The following is a 26303-nucleotide window of genomic DNA, read 5'->3' on the forward strand; positions in this document are numbered from 1 at the left end:
CCAAAAGCTGTTTCTCCTTTTTTGTGTCAATTAAAAGTATTAAGGGAATGTAAAACGTTGCTCGTATTTATCCATTCTGTATTTGGAACAAATTCGTTTGTCTTTGACATATTGAGAATATATTTGTACATTCAATAAAGACAAAATTGCACAGGTCTGACAAATAGTTGTTGCTTTTCTTTTGTTTTTGATACAAGGCTGTATGTCGTCTCTCTCATAGTCTTCACGACAACTTTTTTTTTTGTCTTCCAGCTGAGGTGGTCTGTGAGTAATGTCCACAAACTCATGCTTCACAATATTCTCCTCATATTGCTACATGGAAGACATAACTTCCAGTACGTCACTGTATCAGTATTAATGACGCGTGTGTGTCGTCGTTTCTTTGTGTGCGTGTCAGAGAGAGAGAGAGAGAGAGAGAGAGAGAGAGAGAGAGAGAGAGAGAGAGAGAGAGAGAGAGAGAGAGAGAGAGAGAGAGAGAGAGAGAGAGAGAGAGAGAGAGAGAGAGAGAGAGAGAGAGAGAGAGAGAGAGAGAGAGAGAGAGAGAGAGAGAGAGAGAGAGAGAGAGAGAGAGAGAGAGAGAGAGAGAGAGAGAGAGAGAGAGAGAGAGAGAGAGAGAGAGAGAGAGAGAGAGAGAGAGAGAGAGAGAGAGAGAGAGAGAGAGGTAGGTTATGGAGTTGAGCAGTGGCCACCGCTATATAAGGTTGCATCAACTAGCAGGAAAGTGAGAAACACAAGAAAACAAAGAGAAGCTTCATTTTCATTAGATGGTTCGCTGCAAGTGAACTTTCTCAAAAGAAAAGCTAAAAAAAAAAAAAATTGCAGGAGGTTGTTTTTATTTTTTTGTTGCGTCTACCCATCAGATTCCAGGTGGAACTCGGGCGACGCCGCCTGCACAGCGCAAACGCTGCCCGTCCGTTCACAGTTGACGCGAAGATGCTCTGGAGACTGACTCTCGCCGTGGCCGTAGTGTGCGTTGGGGAGATGTGCCTCTGTGTCGAGGCAGATTTGATGAGCAGGCTCATCATGCCCAAAGACTACGGGGTGAAACTGTGCGGCAGAGAGTTTATCAGAGCAGTCATTTTCACCTGCGGCGGCTCCCGGTGGAGGCGATCCACACAAGGAGACTTAGGTGAGTTATTACCTCTGATTGAATTGAGAGCATTGGCGTTTGTGTGCACGCTAATGGGTCACCGAGAATAATGAGAATTGGAATGCATGCCTCCAGCACTTAATATAAAAACTTCACATTTGAACCATGGCAATAAACTTTGTCATCAGTCATTTATTGGGTATTTTTCTTTCTCCAGATCCTTTGCGGTGGCGTTTCCTCAGTGAGGTTACAGAAGGGAGCAACCAGCAGATCAGGCAACGTGGCGTCCAGGCGTCAGACCCCCACTCTCCTCTCCACGCTGCGCCCCCTCACTCCCTGACAGACCTGCTGTCCCTTTACGGAGCGGTGAGCGACATGCAGCAGCTGAGCGATGCAAGTCCGATGAAAGACTCGCAGCCATCTGCAGATTTAACCAAGCAGGAGGAGAAGCGAGGTGTGTCTGACTGGTCGGTAGTGGGCAAGAAGAAGAGGAACTTTTCTCTTGGCGTGGCTGGCATGTGCTGCATGCAGGGCTGCACCAAATATGATATCGGACGACTGTGCTGAGGAGGAGGATGGCAGTGCCATCATGTTTTCCGTTCTCTCTTTGTTGATATTTTGTTTGAGGAATGTTACTTTGCTCCATCTTCACATACATTTTGAGTATGGTGTTTATGTATAACCTTAAGTAAATGGTAAGCCACTGTTGACCTCCAGACCTCCAACCTGAGAATATTGTGGTGTTTTTTTCCTTCTAATTTTATTAGAGAAAAAAAATCACCCCCCCCCCCCAAATAAAACCTCTTAAACTCATAGTCTAAATGTGATAATTCTTTCCAAAATGTTTGACTTTTATGTGTAATAGAGACGGCATACATCATTTTTTTTAATACAACTTCTTCATGCAATATATAATTTTCTTAAAACGGACAATGCACAAGTTACAGCACTGTTTCATCCTGGAAAACATATTTTAATAAAAAAAAAAATATATATATATATATATATACACAGCACATCAAAGAAGAAAAAAAAGACTCCAAAATGAAAGAATAAATCTTTTCATTGGTCAGTTTTCCAAACTCTTGTGAAAGAAACTAAAAAAACACATTCACAGCAAACATTACATGTACAACTTATTCAGGCATTGATAGTATTGTGCAACAGTTTTAGACTGCTATCAAATACGGACCCCCCCCCCCAGCCCCCTTTTTAGATTAATTCTAGCTATAAGCTTAATTGCAAAATCGATTTGCCCAGCAAATTCATTTTCTTCAGGAACTCAATAGGAGCTGTGTTTCAAGATTTTCTCACTTCTGCCTCAAACTTTACTAACGCCTATGTAGCATATAAGCTTTGCTCTTAAAATCGATTTGTGTTATTCATACATCAAACACGTGTCTACTTTGCTCTTGGCAGAAAACTTCAAAAAATACCAGATTTCATGATGAAAAACCAAAAAATGCTCAAAGTTTCTTTGCTCAGCTAAAAATTGCACAAAACAACCAACCCCTGTGCTTCACTCATTCGTTTGATTCTTCAATTATTTGTCCTTTTTTGAAGCATATTTGGTCGTGTCCAAAGCTCTTCAAGCTGTTTTCACCAAGATTTTAATGTAAAACCATACAGAATGTACACAACATGATTTTAGCAAACAAATGTAATGCTACAGTCAACATTTGTTTATGGATGCACCAGTGAGTACATGAAACAATGTGCTGGCCAGAACTTTATAACAGATGTAAGATACATCCCTTAAATATTCCTATTTGGAAGAAAAACAATCCCTTGTAAACGACCACAATTTGATGCACGACTGTATTCAACACGTTTACAGGCTCTCACAGGTTCACGAGTTTTTAAATAAAACTAATTTCAAGAGCGAAGGTACCTATCCTCAATGCATTTTCATTACGATCAGCAACACAAATTACTTCTCCCATCAGGCGTGTGACATTTCAAAAATCCACACTGTATTTATAAAATCTATACAAAAAGGCATTGTCATTATTTCCAGCGTGGCTTCCTTCAGAAAGAGAACCATGTGTTGTGAGTATGAGCTGCTGCTACTTGATACCCAGTCAAGGGAAACAGAACTGACCAGTTACTGTTATTAAATGGTGTAAACGCATGAAAGGCAGCTTTTGGTGAGTCCCCCTGTAGGACTGCTTGTCTCAAAACAGGTTCACCAGGTCCTGGTTCTCTTCAGAGGTCCAGGTCTGTCTTTAGCCCCGTTTCTACCACACACAAGAACTCGAGCGCTCGGGTGCGGGGCAAGTGGCTGGAGCGTTCCCCCCGGTTGGCTGAGGCACAGACACGGGAGTCTTGAGCTTTCTGCTCAAACGCAGGAGGCACTCCACTCCGGCGCTGATCGCGGTCCGGCAGCTCAGCGTCGGAACACGGAGGCGCCGAGCTCCGAGCTCCTTTTCATCGCTTCCGCGGTCCGTCCCCGCGATATCGCGCCACTGACTGCGGTTGAACAGAACGCTGACCGCCTCTGGGAGGCGGAGCTGTCGGAGCGCGATCAGCGCCGAAGCCGAAAGCTCCAGCCTCCCGTGTCCCGGACGCGCATCCACGCCACGGCAAGCGCCATGCTGCAAACAGAAAGCTCCAACGCGATGCAAAGTCCCGAGCTCCGGTCTCCCCCTGCCTCAAGTCCGCTCTTTCACGACAAACACTAAAGTTGAGCAGCAAAGAAAAGAAAAGGAAAATAAAAACAACCAGTGCAAAGCTGACCACACTGACAGCAGAGGCTTCGTCCAGCCCACACATTAAAATATTGAGCGCGTGTAGTAAATCACTGACCAATCAGCAGACAGCTCCTCAAACTCAGACCCGTTCCATGGTCCCCGGCACCCCAACGGAAGGGGAGCGGAAAAGCGGTCGCCTTTGGAGCGGTCTGGAGCGGTTCAGGCCGCATTCCTGTCGTGACACGCGAACCGGAGCGGTATAGACCGGTCTAGGCCGGCACTTTTTGTGCGGTGGAAACGGGGCTAATCATGAACATGGTGCCACGTGCGAGCGTGGGCACTGGCACTTAGTTCAGGTGAATTTGGCTCAGTGATGTGACGAACAAAGTTTTCTAAATAAAAGGCCACCTGATAAAAACAGGCTCAACATAAGTCCACGACTGAACAAACTTAATAATCATTCACATATTAAAAATGGACTCAGTTTAGCGATGAAGGCGGGTGCAGCTCACGCCACCTTCCACAACGGATGTAAACTATCACGCCAAGCTCCCTGCAGTAAATCCACACGCTTCATTGTTCAGTTTAGATTTGCACGGTTTGCGCCCAGACGCTGCTCATCTGTCCTTGCTATCTCGTACAATTTCTACATGCTGGATCAACTCCGTGAACGTGGGCCGCAGTCTTGGGTCACTGCTCCAGCACTCCATCATAACCTTCTGGATCTGGTGACGCATTGACACAAAGAGGGACTGATTGTTAAACTCATACATTCAAGTGTGAGATGAAGGCGGAATCTTGAATTTTCTTTCTTTTATAGCACATGTGACGTGACTGACCTCCTTCGGACAGTTGTCTGGAGCAGGCAGCCGATACCCTTGTTTCAGCAGATCAATCAAATGGTAAACGATCATCTGGCCCTGTTTTTCATTTCCCATCTTGTCCATAAACACCTGAATAAAAGATGTGGAATTATATGCTTTTGGCTGAGGAAAATTAGTATTTCCTATTTCCAAGTGCAGCACTGAATCAAGTGGGTTTTAACAGCATGACAAGGTAATTACACTTAATTCAATTGAGCCAGTCAGACAGGTAACGATAGAGTTATGACTATAAATGGATACATCTTATAAAGGTCTTATTGTCGCGCTAAAACACCATAGCAGTGAACCGCTTTTAAGACGAAGTGAATTACCGCAGGGGGGCTGCAGCTCTTGTCACTGTAAGTGAAAAGCTCGTAGAGGACGACACCAAAACTCCAAATATCTGACGCCACAGAGAACTTGCTCTCTGTCAGGGATTCTGGAGCGTACCTGGAAAACACGGCAAGACCAAAGATGGCATTAAATCATACGGCATGTGATCCATGGATGCATGGCAAGTAGCAGCAAAGGACATTCTTAAAATAACTATACAGAAGCAAGATGGAGTGTCTGCTCACAGGTGCATCCCACAATGCCCCCTCTATATTGAAATATAAATTAATTTACATTTAAATGCCTGAAAAGGAAAAATGTGAAAACGCTCGAAGCTTTTGAGAAAAGTCATCTCTGCTCCTCACCAGAAGATGGGGCTCTCCCCTGGTTCCCTCACAGTGTAATACTCTTTGTCCTGCGGCAGCACCTTAGTCAAACCAAAGTCTCCGATCTTCACCCTCGTCTCGCTCTCCACCAGAATGTTTCTCGTTGCTAGGTCTCTGTGGATGTAGCGTTTCGTGGCCAGATAATCCATACCCTAGAAAAGATAAACATGGTCTTGCTTCAACGAAAATGCACAATAACTATCCGTATGTATGTGAATCCTCTCATTTCCGAAGTTGTTAAAGTGACTAGAAATGGCAGAAACTACCAGAAAGCAAAGAAATAGAGCTACACACACACACACACACACACACACACACACACACACACACACACACACACACACACACACACACACACACACACACACACACACACACACACACACACACACACACACACACACACACACACACACACTTTCATGACACTGATATTAAAGAACTTCCAGGTATTGAAATGTCACCTTGCAGATCTGTGACGAGTAGTGCAGCAGTTTCATGGAGTCGAAGCGATCTTTGTGTTTGATGAGATAATCTCTCAAGCTGCCGAAGGGGAGATACTCCATGATCAGCCGGAGGTTCCTCCGACCTGCAACATTCAAGGGAAACGCAAAGTTTTTACTTTTCAAGAGAGGAAATATTGTTGAGTGGGCCACACCTGATCTGGTATTTTAGAAAAAAAAATACAAGTGTATTGCTTTTGAGGGCAATGTCATCATGCACCAGGAAACCTATGAATAAAAAACTCCATTGTGCATCACAGAACTTGCCACACTGGCAAGATAAGTAAGAACATGAATAAGCATGGCTGAGCAGTTAGAAGATATGACAATAGAAAAAAAAATTTAATCAAAGAGGTACATTGAGCTAAATTTAAAAAAAAAACTAAACAATAAATAGTTATTTTTTACAGGCAGATATGTTGACTTATTTTCCTAACTTCCACTTCCTTGGTCAAAGTTGAGCATTTTTATACCTCTCAAGTCCAAACTGCTGTTAAGAACAAAATGTTTTTATGTCTAACTTATTGGAGTCCCGTGTGACAAACCACCTGCCGTCATAAAGATACGTCCTCCGTCAAATTTTAAAATACATCTATTTGCTGTATCCCCTCCGCTGGTAAAGGAGCTTTAATCACTGACAGAGGGAGAGTGAGTTGAAATCCGTTTGCACGTCGTTCCTACCTGCACTGTAGCACACCCCTTTGTATCGGACAATGTTCTCATGCTGGAGGGACTTGAGGATCTCAATTTCCCGCTCAAAGTCCCGGAGGTGCTCGGCCGTGCTGTGCTGGAGTTTCTTCACCGCCACCACCTCCCCGGTGCTGTCCTGCAGGGGGTCGTACCTGCACATCTCCACACTGCCAAAGTTTCCCTGATGTCCAATATCAGAGGGAGAACATACATAAATAAGAAGAAGTGGGGGGGTCATTTCATCTTTGTAAACATTAATGTTGACACGGGAAAGCATAGTCGTAACATCAAGCTGCTTTCCTATAAATGTCATGAAAAGTCATTGTGACGGAGACGCCAGTCTTTCAGGAATGTTTTTTCGTTCATACCATACTGCACAATGGCTGTCTGTATGACAGTGGAAACTGCTTTTTCTTATGTTTGTCGGCGTAAATGACATCATCCAAAAGTTACGTCAAGGAAAAATTACAATGTGTGAAACTTTAAACAGATTTAGGTTATTTATGCAACTTGTCAAGTACAAGTCTTCCTAATCCAATAACACGTTTGTACTGAAGTATATAAAGAGAGTCAGCAAAACAAAGATCAAGATAATAGCTTATCAAACAGGCAGTGTACATGATAAAAACTAAAAAAGGAATTAAAGGGAATGTTTATATATTTTTTAATATCACTATTCTCATTTCATTACTTGATGTTACGATATGTAAAAAGAATAAAGTGCTCAATCTTCAGGATGCCTAATAAGTTTTCAAATACTAATGGGATCAGTTGGCAGACAATGATCCTGTTGTTAAATTACAAGCGCTGAACATCACATTGTGACAAGAAACACCTCTTAGCCAATTAGAGCACCGTAACCTTTAAGGGAGAAGCTCCTTGAGATGACTTCTCAATTACTTTGTTTATACAGATAGTATCAAATTCAACCAGAATAGAAAGTATGAGGTCAAGAAACTATTTTTCAATGAATGAAAGGGAAAGTGTGCAGTAAAAGTGCGGGCGTCTCACTTTGCCCAGCTGCTTGAGAAAAATGAGGTGCCTCTCTTCAAACTGAGCCGGCTCCTGGTTCCCTGAAGACCACGGGAAGCCGAAGCCTCGCGTCCTGTTGGGCACCATGTCGCTCTCCACCAGCAGCTCGTAATCTGCAAGGCGACGCAATTTCACTCCATTGGAAATCTGCTTATAATTACCAATTGTGCAGACTGTGCCTGGATTATATGGATGATGTGGAAGTGTTGCTATTTCTTGGTTTGTGTACCGGGTGTGAAGAGGCTGTTGAGATCTCTGATGACGGCTCTGAAGGAGGGCCGGTGTGACGGCTCGTAGTCCATGCAGCTGTTTATCAGATTGGCCAGCTCTGTCCATTTGGGAGCCGGTAGTTGATGTCTGTCCTCGTAGAACAAGTTCTTCTGCTCAGGACACAGCGACCGACAGATGAGGAATTTAAGCTCACCTGGGAAACTGGACCAGCTGTTTTTATTCTTTAAAAAAAAAAGGAAAAAACATTTTAATAACTGGATTAATGACCTTTGAGCAGTCCAGTGTGCTTAGCGGTTTGTCTCCGCCGCTGCAGATCTCCCACAAGGTGGTCCCAAAGCCCCACTTGTCCGTCGCCAAGCTCAGATTCTGGGGGTTTTCGATGCACTCGGGCGGCACCCAGGGGATGCGCTCCACCAGAACTGGCAGGAAAGATGTGCGGCGAAACAGAAGGCGCGTCAGAGGATTGGAGAGACTGCGGCATTAAAGGCAGGTGAGAAAATCACACCTGGTGATAATTGTCCCGGCGGCGTCGCCCAGGTGTGACGGATGAGTGTTTCTCACCTTCTCGGGGCAGCACAGTGATGCTGATACCGGGGTCACTGAGCTTGATGAACGGCATACTGCCCGTTTTACGATCCTCCTCCCTGATGAGGAGCACGTTCTTGGCGCAGACGTTTCCGTGAATGAGGTTCTTATCCTCCTGTGTGCGAGCGAGACACGGACAGGTCGTTGAAAGTATAGTGCTGTCCTGAATTTCAGTATGTTTGAATGTGTGTGTAACGTAGAAACGATGAGGACTGTCTTGTTACCAGGTAGTGCATCGCCCAGGCGAGCTGCTTGGCCACCTCCAGCTTCCAGGTGATGTTCACGCAACTTTTGTTCTTCTTCAGGTAGGTGTCCAGAGAACCAAATTTACCGTACTCCTGCACCATCATGTCTGACAGGAAGACAGTTATAGTTTGAATGTATTTATTACTTAATCCTGTATCAAGCGTATTGGGTATTTGCGTGGCATTCAATGTAATCTGTAGCTCCCTTTCACACAGTGGCAACAGAGCTGAGCTTAATGAAGCATTCAGAGTTAAAGTAAGCGAGGACCCTGACAGATAAGAGAGGATACGCTTTCAACAGAACTTTATTTCTCTAGCACTTAAAATAAAAAAAATACAGCTGAATCAAAGACCCATACAACAGTCATCATAAAAACACACCTAATAAAAGATAATCAGCAATAAAACACTAAAGATAAGAGCTAAAGTCTCATGCTTGGTCAAAAGCCAAAGGGTAAAACAAATTGATTAAAGAGCAATTTTAGAAAGAGACGACGCTTCTGGAAAGATAAGTCCATAACTTAGGAGGAGCAACAGAAAAGGCTTTGACCAGCAGCTGGTCAGCTGACCGGAGGCAGATCCAGACCAGTGTTAAAGTCTAAAAGCAAAGAAACGATCATTAAAAAGAACTGGGTCACACAGTTACAGACACAGTCGCATCTGAAGTGACCGGAGACGTGTGAGGGAAGACTGACTCACTCCACAATAGATTGAGTTCCAGCAATCCAGCCGAGATGAAGACATAAATCACTCCCCTAACGTGCGGCCCCAGAGGGACCCACCCACCCACCCATTAGGGCTGGGTTTCACCGGAGCAAAATTCTTGACGTATGTTTGGTTTTTATCCAAATTTTAACGGTTCGAAGCCCTCCAGCCTCTAATACATAAAACACATTATTATATTATTATATTATATATTTCATATTAACTTGTGTTTACTGCAACACCTACTCACTTTCAGCCAGTTTACAGAATGCCGGTTTGCAACATATACATACCTCAAGATAATAATAATGAATCAATATTCTTTGATATTTAACTTCTTTTATAGTCTTTCCAATTAAATACCTAACTTGAGACCAAAAAATGTAATAAAGTCTGAAAAAGCACAAACTGAATGGTTAGAGGTGAAAAAATGTAATTTATTCATATTTATGTGTACATTTTATTCATGTGTTTGAAACAAATTTAAAAAAAGTTATGTCTGAATTTATTTTCATGCATAAGAGGGTAAGTTTAGTCTGTAAAACTAAGCCATCATTTGCACATTTTAAAGACATATCAACTGAGGGAAATACATCATCCCTACTGGTACGTGTGTACAATGTATTTCAATAAGCATTGTCTGAACAAATGCTCTTAGTTGTTTCTTTGCTAACTTCTCAGAAAGAATATTCTGAAAGGACTTTGCCAAGCTTCCCTCTTTTAGTTCATCACCACATTATTCTGTACTGTAGAAATTGGAGATGAACTCCCTTCAGGAGTTTATTCATGATGCAGCAGTATTGTTTATTTTGTGACAGATAGGATGGCGAATTGTATCTTTTATAAAGCAGTTAGTTCTTTTGTAACTGTCACCAACCGTCTTTTAGTGTCACTTACTTTCATCACCACAAACACACACGCCATAGTTGAGGAGAAGGTGCTTGTGGGAGAGCTGGCTCATCATGCTGGCTGCTTCAAAGAACGACTACGAGTTGGAACAAAAAAAAAGAAGAAAAGAAAAGCATGAACTGAATGAAATACTTTTCTTATTTAATCACACTCGTGATTCGAGTGAGCGATTCACTCGATCGACAAAGCCGACCTCTGAAAAGTTGCGATGAGCCTTGTCCAGAATCTTGATGACGACGTTCATCTGGTGTATCTCTCCATAGTCTCCCAGCTCTTTCCTCACACCGCAGAAGATCTTGGTGAACGTTCCCTGACCCAGACTTTCGTTCTGAAACGCAGTGTCCATCATTTGTTCAGAAAAGGAAGCAGAGAATAAATCGTTTTACTCTAATCTATGCGCAGATGAATATCCTCCTTGACATGTTTGTATTTAAAACACTTTATCTATATTACTTAAAGTAAAGGAAACACATGTTGCACAATAAATTATCATTTTGTTAGATTTTCACTATAAAATGTTTGTAAAAGCAAACAGCGATCAGTTCAGCTCGTTGTATTGAAGTTATCACACTGTCGTTAAGACATAAGGTCTGAGATGAGATTTCAATAACACAAAGAACAATGTTGAAATGGAGAAAAAAAACCCACCCTCAACTCTTAAGACAACAGCTTATGTGGTTTTCCTGAGACAAACCCGAGACTTCAAATACTCAAAAAGCAGAATATGAAGGTGAGACGGAAACGAGCCAGCCACAGAGGTGGTGAAAAAAACCTCCCCAAAAAACAAGGCTGACATGTTTTCACATGAGGACACACAGTATTCACACCTGTGCAGAGACATTATGTTTGGATGGTCTTATTTTGGAAAGTGTTTTCGTGAGCAAGTACTGGCAGCAAGGTAGGATTATGACGGTTCGCCACCTTGGGTACCAGGGCGAAACCGTTAGTTAACTCTGCAGATGAATCTTTCATAACAACACACATATCACAGTGTTATCTCAATTTATTTCAAAACACTAAGAAGAAAAAAAAAAGAAAAGAAAAAACCTTTAGGTGCAAAAATATACAACGAATAAAATATTCTGAGAATTCCTAAAACTTCCCCTATCAGATTTTTAAAAGATTAGCTCCAAGCTCTTTGCTCAGACGCAGGTTTTTAAAGTTTATTTTCAACTTCAATCAATCAATCAATCAATCAATCAATCAATCAATCAATCAATCAATCAAGCAGGTTAAGTGACTAGAAGTAAAAGATGCTTGTCTCATAATAGACTAACCTAAGATGACTGCATTCATGAATTCAATTAATTTCAGCCATATTATGTGTTTTATCTTTGTCTGCATTGTGGTTTTGTGATTACAACTCACACGTATTCATCTCTGTAAATCCAAAACATTTCAGTTTAAAGAGTCTTTAATTACTGATCGTTTTTAGCTGTTTTCTGCTGACACAACATGGAAAAATAACCCCCACTGAAGCAACATAGCAGAGGGCGATATCTTACAATAACCAGGTCCTCTTTTCGGATCTTGTGGAAGACCATCTGGCTGATGTTGTGTTTATGGAGCGAGGGCGAGAGCGAGAGTGGGACCTCTGCGCCTTGATTGTTTCTGCACACCAGCAGGTTGGACTTATCTGAAGAAAAGGAAAAAGGACAGACAGGGATTAGAAATAATTAGGAAGGCATCTAAAAAGATACTACATGGACATCATTACAAACAATGGATGTCTCATATGCACTTTATACAATTAAGGAAATCAAAATTGCAGCATCTTATAATGTGTGATATTACTTTATATCTCACAAGATCAGATGTTTTTCTTTTTTCCCCCCCCAAAGGCCATAATAATCACAATTCAAATCATAAATGGACATTTTTCTGTGCTTCAAGGCCAAACTTCAATAAGCTTTTCAATGACATTCATTTTTTTATGTCTGTAATATGTGTTAGATTAATTACACCTATGAAATTAATACATTCTGTGCTATAATCAAACCCATCATATCAGCGAATGTGCATCAGGTTTCCCTTGAACTCAACATTAAATGAATAATCCTTATTTATGGAGACTTTTGGTGAAAGGCTAATTAGCTGCTGCAGTAGTATGAGAAATCCTTATTTTATATTCAAAACACCAATCACAATTTTCTAAATCACAGGTTGTTGTTGTTTTTTTTGTTTTTTTTACAGATCCCTTTTTATTATTCTGAATATGTAAATAAATACAAGCAAAGTGATGATAAATGATTCCCCTTAAGAATCATGAGATAAATGAGAGAGTATCGGTTCATTTGATAAAACATGAACTGAAACTTCTCAACTCTGACCTTTTGGGCTTGGTGGGCAACACCTGGTCAGCTGAAACGTGTGTCCATCCGTGCGGAGCTCCTCCTTTTGGTAGCAATGAAGAAGTTCCCGAAGTGAGCCAAAACTCCTCTTTGCCCCACTTAGAATGAACTTGCCTTCCTCCGTCTTCACGATCTGACAGTGTTTATAGTCCACCACGGTCTCATACTGAAAGGTACAGAGAAGATATTACACTGGAGCCGTGCTCTGTATTCACGTTCCAACTTCAAATCAAATAAGAATGTGACTGTGAAAAGAAGCCTTGTTCAAATTTACTGTGTTTACAGATGAAGCAAAATAAGACACTTCCACATTTTATGTGAAAATCAAGCGCTATTGCTCCGTCTAGTGGTTGAAATTATTGTCACTCCTTAAAGGTGTGCAACAGAAATAGATACTTTTACTGTTGTTACACAGGTGTTACTGTGAATTTACACATCTTCCTTCGTACTTACACCTTGAAAGTTTGCACATTAGTGTCTTCGTGAATGAAAGAAACACTATTTAAATTGTGCTTCCAGTGGAAGCATTCACGGCCTGAAAAAGTGAGTAAGTTTGAAAGAGACCGATTGAATGTCCCTCAATCCCATGAAAGATTGTACAGCAGGCTCTGGATGCATATTCATCATTGTTATGGTTGCTTCTTTTGTGTTGAACCAAATTTTGCAAGACCTTTTATTAATTTCTCGCATTTTCTTTCCTGGCTTTGTAGTCATAAACAAAATAAAACGCCGGGGCAGGATATGGGTTTAGCGGTGGAGGCTTTCACAGTATTATAGACCTCAAAGTAGACTGTACAGAAGCCGATGTTAGCATAGTTTGGCACTGATTGGGCTTGTTTACAGTATGCATAACCCGCCATAAATCCCATTAGAAGTGACGAGCTATCACTTAATGTAAAGTTAAATGAAACTAAAGTGCTGTCTTGCACCATTAGCTTTTTATTTCAATGTTTTAAAATAACTTAAATGCAAGTTTATAAATGAATCACCACTATTGTCTTGTGTTTCCACATGGATAATAAAATACATTCTGGTGGTCTGTAAAGCTGAGAGCTGGGCATGCCCCCTGGCCCAGCCTTAACGTGTCCTACTCATGCATGTACATGTAAAGTCATGGGGTAAACATAGATATTCACATTACTAGTGTTACTGTGATGTACTTACCCCAACAACAAAAGACATGAAATATTTGTTGTAGTCCCGAGGGCTGCAGTGGAGTATATACAAGCCTTGGTGGTTACCAGAGCGACGCAGCTTCCCGATGGTAAACTCCATCCTGTGATCAAAGACACACAAAAGAGCCTCTTGTTGGTGAGACCGACGTGGGCTCATGTGCCACGTGATGAGTTGGCGCAGAAGTGTGAAACTCACGACACGGGGCCGTGGCAGTAGCTCTGAATGCACTCCATGAGCCTGGGCGAGGCGACCTCTTTACACAGGTAGTGATGGGCGTCCGCAACCAGCCGGTAATACCCATCGACTAACGACACGAAGGACAGGGCCTCTGAGAGCGAGTGGAACTCCAGCTCCTGAAGGTCACACAGAGGATAGAAGGAATTCCTCAATCCTCTGATTATTGTTTTGAAATTAAAGTGCAAACTATAACTTTTTCAAAAAAGCAAGTTAGGATTTGTCACTGTTTTTACAGAAATCAAGAAATCTATTGATTTCATGGCTTTTCCACACTGTTATGTTTTTATATTATTTTACTATTTTCATCATTGTATTAATTATTAGTAGATATTAATTATTATTATGACTATTGTATTTTGCTTTTATGACAACATAATGTCTTGTTCTAGAATGATTTTATAAAATAACGAGGAGCCATAAAAAATGCTAAGACTTCTTTGTTAGTTTTCAGAGTAAGTAGGTGACAGATGTCAAAGTGGCACCAGCAGCATTTGTGTATAAATACCAGGATCTGGTTGTCCTGTCTGGTGAGTGTAACTACGCGGCTCTCAGCCGACCCCTCCTTGTTGCCCTGTTTGACGCTGATGTCGATCACTTCTGGGAAGTCACAGTACGTCTTCAGCTCCTAAAAAAAACCAACCAAAAAAACCCCACAAAATCAGTACAAACTAGTACTTTGCATTTTCCTATTGGAAGCTCACATGAAACATCTACTGGTAAGAATTACTCTTGACCGCCCCAAACTGTGTGACGTTAATAGCCATTATCAAATCAACATGAACCCATCTCCCGACCCTCACCTCCTCTTCTCCCGGCTCCTCTTTCCCTTTAGACCACAGGATGCCCTTGTTGCCCATGACAACGATGGTCACCTCTCGTGCGGAGAGGTCGGTGACTTGAAAGCGCTCCGAGTAAAGCGAGGGCAGCAGCATCTCCAGGTTCATCAGGTACTTGAGCTTGAGGTTGCACACGCTGGCCTTGCATTCACGGAACTGCTGGATGAACCTCCTGAAGCGGTAGCGGATTCTCTTGCGCGTCAGGATGTTGTATTCTTGAATGTGACTGCGCATGCACCTCGGCAGGAAGGACTTGTAGCTGAAAGCAGGGAGGCCACCAAAGTGGAGGAGCAGTTGAAAAGAAAAAGTCTCTCATACCGACAATTGATTCAGCTGCATGAACGCACATAATGAATCTCGCCGTGCAGCCTGTCACACTGCAGCGAAATGAATATTCACACTGTGCAACATGAGCAGTGAGCTGAAAACAAGCATTTTATGTCATGTGGCTGAAAAATAGGAAGCGGTGCGGAGTACACGCAGTCATTTCCTGATATTCCCTTGTATTTCCAATGCTTTGTCTCACGTGAATGAAGCATGAATGATCTCAAAAGTCTTGAGGAAAACAGACTTGAAGTAGAAAACTAGACTTCAATATTCAGTATTGCCTCTTGGCACATGTAAATCCCAATGCTTTAAAGTTCAACAAGAAAACTGGACTCGAGCCAAACATAAGGACATGTTTGTTTTCATAAAATCAGGAATGTTTTAAAACAAATTCTAAGATACACTGGGGTTGAATTTTGTCTTTATGTGATTCAGTCAAGAGCGTCCGAACCAACCTTGTATCGTTGTAAATGTCGACGGGAGACAGGCCGCCCTCTTTGGCCAGCCTCATCATATCCAGCACAGCCATCCCCAGACACTCTTCCTGGGACTCGTGGCTCACTGGAACATGAACCCAGCCGTTCAGAAAGTCACTCCGCCACTGGATAAGGAAAGAAAACATGAGATTTTGAATGAGGGAGAGAAAAGGAGGACAAGAAGAAGAGAAGGGTTCAGACGGGGGAAGTGGAAGATAAACACATGCCAGACGTTTGTCTCATTCCAGCTGCTCAGAGTAACGGATAATAATACTTAAAGATGAAAGAGCAGATAGAAAAATAGCTTTGTGGCTGCCAGATTGTGATGATTTATCTGGCAAATAAAATCTTGATGTACATAAGAAGCAAGCGCTTAAAATCCCAAACTACTTTTATCTAGATGTCAATATATGCCTATATAAACTCATTATGTAGATGATTTATCAGTTTTGTATGTGAAGCAAATATTCTTGATGTCAGCTGTCACATAGGTTCATGGTGTCAGTGACACGCAGCTGTGTGTGTGTGCATTCGTGTGTGTTTTTATCATCATGCCGGGAGGAGCAAAAACATAAACTATTCACAACAAATGTATAATACCACCCCACACACAGCAGGTTCACAAGAGCGCTATGAGAGGACCCTGACAAAGCCTTGTTCCCTTTTGTGCTTCTTAAAAACCTCTGACTACCTCGCTTCCTGTTTTCTCAGCTTTCACAAACGAAAGGGCGGGCATGATTGGGAAGCTGGTAGTCAGTCAAAAAGACATGAGAACAAACACATTTATCTCCCAACAACAGTTCTGCACGTCTCATTACAAATGAGAATGGATGAGCGCAGCCAGGAAGAGGCATTGACCTTGAGGAATTTCCTCTGGTTTGCTGTTTGAGAAAATAAAACGTAACAACTTGAGCAACTGACTCACGCAGAAATTAATGACATACTGTTTTTATATGGAGTGAAAAACTAAGACTCGCCTGTGAGAACTGGTATGCCATGACACTGTCATCCATCACAGGGCTCTCCATTCCTTTAGCCAAGCCATAGCGATGGGCACAGAATGATTTGCTGCTGTTGTACCAGCCAGGAAAATAGTATCTGGACAGGAGCCATCAAAAAAAATATGTGAGTGAAGCAGAGAAATATAACATTAAAAAAAACGGACACGTTTGAAACAAAACAAAACCCATGTTTTTCACCTTGAGTGGCAGTGCAAATTTAACCTCTTTACACTAACCATTGTAAATATGGACAGACCCTGCAAACATTACAAATTTAAAAAAGTGTAATATTTTAGTTTATTATCAATCAAATAATGCCTAAAACATAGGCTGGATACTTATTGAAGCAAGGCATCAGTTATCTCATGGACCAACTTATTTCTTTGTTGCTTCTTTAGTCTTGCAATACATGTTTGAACCACAAGATGGTGTGTTGAGCCACTTAAAGAAGCAGCAGAAGCGATAAATAAAACATTGTCTGGAGGCTTCACAGTGGTGTGGTGGTGGTTTACACAAGACGCAGAAACACCGTTGCTGTTGACCATTTCTGTTCATCAAGCTGACAAAGTTAAAAATGTCTTACAGATAAGGATATGCATGGGGCAAGTCCGTATTGCTCTGCATTCAGAGTTACTGCTCTGTTGTTACTTTTAGCTTTGTGGCTTCCAGTTCTTCCTGTTGCAGATGTCATGTTTAACCAGATCCTTTTCCCCCCCGTTGTTTAATCTTCCTTTTGCCTCATCTGTCTAGTCATTTTTGCCACCCGTTACCGTGTTCCAAGTCCCTTTTTTTAAATTTATCGTCACTTCCTTATATGAAAAGCCAATCAATATCGCAACATAAAAATGTAACTCTTCTCTGATGCAAACAGGAATTTTTCCATTTCATTACTTTCCACTTCGGTAGATTAAATAAATGCAAAAACCAATAAAATATCACAGTCTACCTGATCCTGAAGTGCAGGTTTTCATTGGCTGCTGGGTCCATTTTAAAGATGTGATTTGGGGGAAACCATATCCGGTCGCTTTCCCTCATCAGACCAAATAAGCTGCAGTACAATGGACCAATCCCTGGAGAGAGAACGAAAGTAGTTATTTTTATAAATTCAGATCAATTCAAGCCATTTATATGTTTGCTGGCCAGTAAATAAATTTTGTCTGAACTTAAAAAAAACCTCATAAGTGCATAAATGTTGTACCTGATTACCGAGTCCAAACTGTAAAAACTGTAAACTGCAAAAGCCACGATCAAACCAAATACAGTAGATTTAAATTGAAAAAGTAACAACTGTTTTCAATTTTATTGTCATAGTGACTTGACTGACTCGTCCTTCTACAAGAGGACCAGTTTGCACCAAAAAAGCTGATATAAATTAATTCAGAAAGTACAAAATGTTGACACACTCAGCTTGTGTTTTGGGATGATACTGTATATGTGAAATTGGTGATATTACTAATTTACCACGAATTACTAATCAAGTTGTTTTTCTCAGAGCTGAAGCTATAAAAGACAAGGCCCCCGCCTCCCTTCAATTTCAGATTTCAAGATTAAACTAAAGACAGTTTTGTCAATTAGTTACAATCAGAAGAGCGATGACAATATATACTGTTGTGATCAAGACGAAAAAACTTACCTAATTCTGATCTATGAGACAACTGGATCACACTATGACAACCTCAATGTGATTTTTACTTCTTCTTCTGATAAAATAAAGATCAAATAAACAACTCTGATCTCATTCGTTGGTGTACATTTTTTTTTACTTTAATCACAATCTGTTTTTTTTTGTTCTCTCTCTCCACAAAATAAGCTCAGAAATAAGTCAGGTTCTTCATCATTCAGCACCGAGTGGAAGTCGAAGGATAAAAAAAAAATACAAAATTGTCACTCACGTCAGTGAAGCGATAGCATTGAGGAGGAAGTCTGCTCAACCACAACAGGGGAAGTCCTAACGAGGGCGATCTCAATGCAAAACCAACTTCTAGCATCTGTTGCAATGCAAATATTCCATTAACTAATCATGCTGCACAGTGAAGAGCATTTTCTCATGCAAAGTCTAAGATGGATTGATTGCATTAAACTGTATAATGCTAAGTATATCATAGCTAAGTAATGTAAGAGAACACCTCACCATCACCAACTCTTCTGCATTATTTCTGTGCGAGCACTACCAGGCAATCCTTTCTGAGTCCAACCGGTTCAGAAAGAACTGCAGAGAAAGTGAATACGTCTGATTTCAGCCTGCATGAGACGAGTCATCTTGACCTTCCAACAATCTGAATGAGGGAATTCGATCTTAGTCGTTCATATCTGATCAACCCACGTGACAAAGGAGGTGTGAAGAATCACCAAACCAGGAAAACCTCAATTAACTGTGGTTAAACCATGAATGAAAAAAAAAAAAATCGGAGTGAGAGGTAAGGTACAGTTAGAGAAAAACATGAATGGAGGATAAAAACAATAGAGTTCAAAAGGGGAAATGCTCAAATGGCTTTCCTTAAGACAGAGTTGACAGGTGGAACCAGACATGAGACGAGACAACTTCCTTGTTTGGATTCTATAGAAAGAAGGCAGTCGAACAACTGCAGTTCTGTTTTCACATGACAGACAAAATATACACAACCAAAACCGTTAAATATATCTTTTTTCACAATGCATCAAAACAAAGGCACCCTGTCGACTGACCGAGATCAATCAAGTGGATTTTTGTCTTCATGGACTTAAGAAAGTTTAAAAAAAAGCAAACAAAATTCAAACATTTGTTACTTTCTTTCAATCTGGATTACTATAATCCAAACACTACCGAAGAACATACTTTTTTCTTTTTTTTTTTTTTTTTAAGGGAAGTATCAGAGATCATTGATATGAACTGCAACTTCCTTCGTGTGCTATGGGCATGTGAATTACGCCTTCAAGTTGTGCTTTTGTTGTCACGCATGACTGCAGGCTCACAACTTGTCTGAACTCGGTTTTGGCTCTACGTATTCTCAGAGTGCATTTTCTACATTTACGTGCATCTGTTTGAAATATAATCATGAAAAGTCAAAAGAGAGTTTGTTGCTCATAATAATTGTTGGAACAGCAGCTGGATTTGTGTTTTGTGCTCAATCTATTGTGAATTGTGTGTCAGACCACACACACACACACTTTCACACACACACACGCACACTTTTGTGGATTATGGAAAGAAATTGAAGTGCTCAAGAGAAATGCTGTGCAGCCACAAGGAGAAGTTAAAGGTTAAAGGGCTGCAGGCCGTTGACATTTGACGATATAATGAATTTGGATAAATATTGACTAATCTGTTTTTTGTGTTTTTACTTCCGATATTCTCAATCTTTCCATACAGACTGGTCAGCAGTGCCAGCTCTGACACTAAAACGCCCCTGGTGACCACTGAGGATGTGGTTGTGAAGAAAGATTTGAACCAAGCTGAGATCATAATGGGCATTTGTCTGAAAACAACACTCACCAGCTCTTTCACTGGAATACGACTGCAACATTTTATTAGGAATTATAAGCAACAATTTGTTTATTTATGTTGTGAATATGTTTCCTCATTTAGGCAAAATGTTATTTTAATGACGTGGTTGTTTTAACTTTTTTTTTTATCTATGTGCAACATGGAGCTACAGTGCTAGATTTTTGCCATCACTCTGTAAACAAGTTTTATATCTACTTCTTGAAAACAAGATGTTCAACTGTTTGCCATAATCACAGGAGCTTACAGGAATTTAACGTGACAACGGCAAATAAGGAGGTCTGTCATTCTAGGCTTTCACTTCCGATGCTGTTCCGATTCCAAGGCTTCAAACCAAAGGTCTAGTTGTTGAACTGAAAATCTTTCTTGTGCGATGATGGCGACTAATGTGAGTGTGTTTTTCCTCTTTGGTTGCAATTTGTAGTTTCATATCATAAATGGACTTCACTTGCACACCACATCACCACTCCAACAGTCTCAATACACTTTACAGTCACAGTCATTTATGACGCGTTTGCGGTGAACGAAACAGCTCACGGCTCTTTGAAGTCATCGATCGCACAGAGGAGCTGGGAACATTTTTCCTTTTTTGTTTTAGACGTTTTCATTAATATTTTGTTGAGTGATTCGCTGAGCTTCTCAGCTGTTCATTAATATTATATATACAATCAGTCATTGAACATTTTAGTGAAACCGAGATGGATTTGTGTAGCACTCTGCTCCATGTTAAGTATATAGTGTTAAATGTTTTGTGCATTAGTAATCCATTTTACACACATTTTCACATTATCTTTTGCATACATTTAATAAGCCGTATTTTCCGGACTATTGAGCGCACCTGGATATAAGCCGCACCTGCAAAATTTTAAAAGAAAACATACGTATATAGTCCGCACTTGACTATAAGTCATAGGTGTCCACATTGTAACAGAGCAGGAATTGCTCATATTTTCATAAATTCCCGCAAATCCGTCATTCATAGTGCTAGTGTGTATTGGTGTGTGTGTGTGTGTGTGTGTGTGTGTGTGTGTGTGTGTGAGAGAGAGAGCGAGAGAGAGAGCGAGAAATACACAATCACAGTGTTTTATCTCTGTTTTTGCTGAGGAGGAAGATTACTCAGCCACGGACTCCAGCAGGGTGGCTTTACGTGATGCACCTGAACTCGTCACTCGTGGCCGTCAGCTGCTGGATTTCCGGACCACGGAAAGCAGCACAAGACGAGGTCGTGAAGAGCAGAAATACCACTTTTAGGGCAAGTTTTGGAGAAGCAGAGGCTCAAAATAGCATATATCTCCATGCGGAAGTAGAAACTGGCGGCATGAAGCCCGTTAACCCGTAAAAATCCATAAATTAGCTGTCATTTTATAAGCCGCAGGGTTCAAAGCATGTGAAAAAAGTAGCGGGTTATAGTCCCAAAATTATGGTATTTGACAAGTATTTGAAGAGCCACTTGGAAATTTGAAAGAGTCATCCTTTTTAGTGACTCAAGCCTTAAATAGCTGCTAGAATTGACTGTTCAGCCATTCACACACATGCTCACGCATCAGTGACATCAGTTGCCATGCAAGGTACTCGACCTCCATTACTGGTAGTGGCTAATCTGTAGTGGTGCAAAAGATTGTACTCAGGACTGTAACACCTTGTCCTTTCATTGAAACTCAAGGGTTCACTCTGGGTTCAGTGCATTTCGCAATAACATTTCAGTATATGGACAGGAAGAGATGGTGAATCATACCAACAATATAGGATTTGGTGCAGACGACTCACACAACTGAGCACCACCCAAAACCAACCTTTGTCCGAACTGACAGTATGGGGGCAGTGGACAGTGTGTGTTCTCAACTTCTTCTTTTTTTTTGGTTTTTTTATCACATTCCACAAATAGTATTGGTCTCCTTGAGCAAATGTGCAATACTTTGATCTTGGTTTGAACCTTTGGGCTGTTTATTATGGGTTTTCCTTCAGCCTGTGTGTTTTATCTTGAGCAAGTGCCTCTCCTGGTGATGTTATTTAAAAAAGTTTTTTCACACTTTGACAACAGGTCAGTTCCCGCAAGAGAAGCAGAATGCACTTGTGACTCACCACATGCTTTGGCTGCAGCAATGCACAGCTCCTCTGCTACGTAATCGCCAGCTGGATATGCGAGGAGGTTTTCAGAGCTGCCGCCCCCATCGCCTCGCCCTCCATCCTTTGCCTGGTGGCATAGATGGATGCTCAGGCAGACAGTGACGACGTCCTCCTTCAGGTTGAGTCTGGTGGCGGAGTCCTGGTCGGGGGGTGGAAGACCGTTGGGATGTACTGTGGGTGGGTCCATGTTTTTCAGCAGAATACAGGCCATGTGCTGCTTAAAGAGGCTTCCACCTGTCGGAATAAGAAAAAGGACCTGATATTCATATAATATTGAATGAAGATCACTTGTGTGATTTGCATAACTCATGGGCAGCTCCAACGCTGGTGACGTTTTAAAAGGCTATTCAATACAATCTGATTAATCCACACAGGGTCACGGTGACCGTATAGAGAGAAAGGAAACCTAAATTTCTGTTTCCTGAAACCTCCTCCAGCACTTCTTACCAAGCTGCTCCCAGACCAAACCAGAGGTATAATCTCTCCAGAGAGTCGTGGGACGACCTTGAGGCCTCCAACTAATTGGATGTACCTTGCTGACCTCTAAAGGGAGGCGACCAGGGGGCATCTTAATTAACAACTGACTCCTCTCACTGTGTAGGAGGAGCACTTTGACTTTCAGTCATGAATCAAAAGTCCATGACCATTGACATGGGTGGGAATGTCGGGACACTGGTACAGATCAGCTTCCTCCTCAGTGCAACAGTCCAGAACAGCAAATGCATTAACGTGACCGATCTTTTGATCCCTCTTCCCTTCACTCATGAATAACACATCCCCCAACATAGATCAACAATTTTCTATATTAATCAAATCTGCACACCAGTTATACTTTTGGAAATGTACCTTTTTCTTCATTAGTTGCAAAATAGGAAAACAGCATGTACAAAGATTAAATCAGCTTTTCATTGAGGCGGTGAAACCAACTTGTTGTTTTTTGTTAAATTCCTAACTATGAACTGATGTCGAGTTTTGATTCCAGTCTGTGGTAGAGACTACAAACAAACAAACAGCTCTTGCAAAACATTGTTTGAAATAAATGTGTATTGGGTTGGGCTTGGCATTATTCTGAAATAATGATTAATTATATTCAGTTTGAAATGTAATTAGAATATTGTCTTTTTGAAGGCAGACATTGACCTTTCTAATCAGTTTTCATAAAAGTTATTGATTCCAAAACTTCTCATGAAACATGCTAATGTGTTAATTGGTTCCGTTAGTGTGTCTACATGCTTGCGTACTCGTTGTGTGTGTGTTTCTCCTTCCTTTGATGAGTCATGTGTGCACCACCTGCTTCCACTCTATGTGTCTAATCGCCAATGTGATTCACCTGACTCACCTTCCAGAGAATACATTCCTCCTTCTCTCATGTGTGCCCTTCCGGATCGCCTCACTTGCCTCTACATGCATACATCCAGCAGTTTCTCGGCGTTCCTCGTATTGTTCATGTGCTCTCTTTCATTGACCTTCGGTGTTTTTTTGGGGGGGGGGGTTTGGGACTCGCCCTAGCCTAGCCCTCTTGGGCTCCACGCCTCCAGACATTTGGGAAATAAACTTTAAACTCAGGTCTTTTGTCTGCATCAAGCTTTGGGTTCACAGTGATCCTGATGTGCACCGCCTGCTTGAGCTCCACTCTGATGTAAGAAAATTATGAAAAGAAAAGTGGGTGGTGTTATCAGCTTTAAATACTCAAAACCACAAAGAGGAAGTGCAAAGACGAGAAAACAAAAATGGCAAGAATGTCACAGTGACTGACACAAATAATAATGTAAATAATCCTTAGAAATCACTTTAAGAGTTAACACTAATGTGTTTGTGTGTATTCAACAAGTAGATCTTGTTGACATTCAATAGGTAAGTCATTATCTGACCTGAATACAGATCTGAAAACAGATCTTTGATCATTCAATATTTTTGCATATTGGTTCCATTTCGATATACATACAGGTTTCATTTTGAGTGAACAATTGAGTTATATTGTTTTGAGTTGCATCTTCTCAGTTTTATATTTTTGTGGCAGATGATTCACACCTTCGGTCTAAGAAAATAAATAAAATGCAGCACAAACGTGATTAATCTTTGGTTGCATGTTGGCTTCCGATGATACAATTTGACAATACATGAACTCTTCATACACACATCAGGAAAACACAGCTCTATCGCTATTTTGTCAGTGTGTTTACACACCCAAAACGTTTATCATGGAGTAGGCAGGCCGGCAGAGAGTTGCACCAGTTTATTCGCTGGATCTTATCAAGGTCCTGATGTTAGTTGAGGGCAGAGCTATCAGCTCAGCCACATTGCGCCTTTTACGGCTGCTCTGTTGCACTTTTGGGCTCCTCTTTGATGGCCGTGGATGGAGAATTTCTCTGCCAAACAACGGCTGGGTGTCTGTTACAGTTCAGATGAAATTTGATGTTGGATAACTAAATTAAACAACTAAAGTGCACAAATATGAATATTTTTCTTTGAAAACAGAGCCAGATGACGTATGTTGTCTTTCAGACCAGTGGCCTGTTTTTAACAGCAACAAATATTTTACTTATCAATGTTTTTATCAATGGGGTTTTTTTTACACTCAATCCTTATGCAGGAAGCTTCCCTGCAGTGACATCTTTGTGTCCAATGTGCCATTAATCAATGTTTTCAGCAGAAACACGCCACAGCACCCACTGTGCTGGAAGCATTCTGGTTCCAATGACAGTGGATTTCAGTTTCCTCAGAAGTCGAGAGATCGGCAACAAACTAAGATTATGTCCTTGGAAAAACAGCCCGGCTCCAGATGCTCACAATCTTGGAAGTCAACATGAATAGGGCCAGCAAAGCTGTTCTTGTGCTCGTTTTTGTTTTTGAAAATAGAAAGACTTTGTTTCATATTTCATGCACAAGAACACTTTAACTTAATTGTCAAAGGCAAGACTATCAGGGTGATGTCTGAGTGATTAAAATGGGCATGACATCACATCCTCAAAACTGTGTGAAATTCCAACACAGGTTCCCAGCCAGGAGGGGGTGGCTCATCTATAATTTCCCCTTCACAGCTCTAAAAACAGAGCACAATCTCAAACTCTGAGGCAATAGAAACCCACCATAATCCTCCCCATGTGGCATTTGTAAAAACCCACAGTTTACTTGTGACTGTGACAAAAAATCCACACACAGTAAAAATGTGAACTGAGAAAGAATCATACTCACTTCATAGCAATGTAGTCTAAAAGCATCATATGACTTCAGGTAACCCTAACCCTAACCTACAACCCTTCAAGCTCAACATTGTTTCATCATTATTTCAGTTTTTTGTTGTTTTTGTTTTTGTTTTTGTTTTTTATACCAGATACATTGAATCCTGCTTCAGGAAAAAAAACAAAAAGCAATCATCCATCCATCATATTAGTCCAATCTGATCACTCAATGAAAATCAAACTACATCCTGAGTAAGTCACTGATCTATCACAGAAAACTAAATAATTACCCACAAACATTCACATACAGGAAATTAAAATCCCTTGATTGACCAATTAAGCACGACTTTTATGTCAAGATGTCAGAGGAAACGTGCAGAAACCAGAAGAACATGCAAATCCCACATGGAAAGAACCAGCCAGTTAACCAGTTTCAACCAGGAACCTTGAAGCTGTGAGGCAGCAACTCTAACATCTATGTCAAGATGCCCTTTTATTGTGACAGTATCTCCCAAGTGACTGTTTAACAGACACCAAAATAACCACAGATAATGGTACCAATACAATCCTGTTACCTATTCCAACATTGATAAGCATGTCGTTAATATCATATAATAACACATCAAAGCTATATCATAACTGTCAGGAACTAGGCTTGAGGTCTCCTTTAAGAGTGGGCGGGCCATAGGTCTGGGCGGTCCAGCACCACACCTGTGGCCACTTTCTGTGATCACCCTGCTCTATATATGTCCTGTCTGTGTGTTTGTTCAGTGTTGGTTTGTTTGTTATCGATGTCCCGTCCGTCTGGTCCAGTGTTAGTCGTCCATGTCTCGTCCGGTCTGTCCAG

The 26303-nt window shown here is 41.2% G+C and overlaps 2 protein-coding genes across 2 annotated transcripts in view; one reads left to right on the forward strand and one right to left on the reverse strand.

The window, feature by feature from the left end:
• Positions 1–307: 307 nt before the first annotated feature.
• Positions 308–1840, forward strand: rln1 (relaxin 1). Its single transcript, XM_080510387.1, has 3 exons — positions 308–335; positions 861–1129; positions 1308–1840. Exons 2-3 carry the CDS (start codon positions 934–936, stop codon positions 1655–1657), a joined length of 546 nt encoding a protein of 181 aa, XP_080366513.1. The 5' UTR covers positions 308–335; positions 861–933; the 3' UTR covers positions 1658–1840.
• A 142-nt stretch (positions 1841–1982) lies between these two features.
• The window catches only part of jak2a (Janus kinase 2a), a 30761-nt gene continuing 6440 nt past the window's right edge, over positions 1983–26303 (reverse strand). The window contains exons 2-24 of the mRNA XM_080510386.1: positions 22230–22508; positions 17613–17736; positions 16643–16763; positions 15645–15790; positions 14827–15121; positions 14532–14651; positions 13985–14142; positions 13778–13889; positions 12593–12779; positions 11768–11898; positions 10456–10590; positions 10251–10338; positions 8628–8755; positions 8380–8518; positions 8086–8237; positions 7817–7967; positions 7567–7700; positions 6547–6736; positions 5827–5951; positions 5342–5514; positions 4976–5093; positions 4620–4733; positions 1983–4505 (exon numbers count right to left, since the gene is read on the reverse strand). Of these exons, the coding sequence (XP_080366512.1) occupies positions 4398–4505; positions 4620–4733; positions 4976–5093; positions 5342–5514; positions 5827–5951; positions 6547–6736; positions 7567–7700; positions 7817–7967; positions 8086–8237; positions 8380–8518; positions 8628–8755; positions 10251–10338; positions 10456–10590; positions 11768–11898; positions 12593–12779; positions 13778–13889; positions 13985–14142; positions 14532–14651; positions 14827–15121; positions 15645–15790; positions 16643–16763; positions 17613–17736; positions 22230–22485 (3405 nt within the window). The 5' untranslated portion in view covers positions 22486–22508 and the 3' untranslated portion in view covers positions 1983–4397. The remainder of the gene's footprint in view (positions 4506–4619; positions 4734–4975; positions 5094–5341; positions 5515–5826; positions 5952–6546; positions 6737–7566; positions 7701–7816; positions 7968–8085; positions 8238–8379; positions 8519–8627; positions 8756–10250; positions 10339–10455; positions 10591–11767; positions 11899–12592; positions 12780–13777; positions 13890–13984; positions 14143–14531; positions 14652–14826; positions 15122–15644; positions 15791–16642; positions 16764–17612; positions 17737–22229; positions 22509–26303) is intronic.

Source organism: Blennius ocellaris (genome assembly GCF_963422515.1).
Source record: "Blennius ocellaris genome assembly, chromosome: 15".
In the NCBI taxonomy this organism is placed as follows: Eukaryota; Metazoa; Chordata; class Actinopteri; order Blenniiformes; family Blenniidae; genus Blennius; species Blennius ocellaris.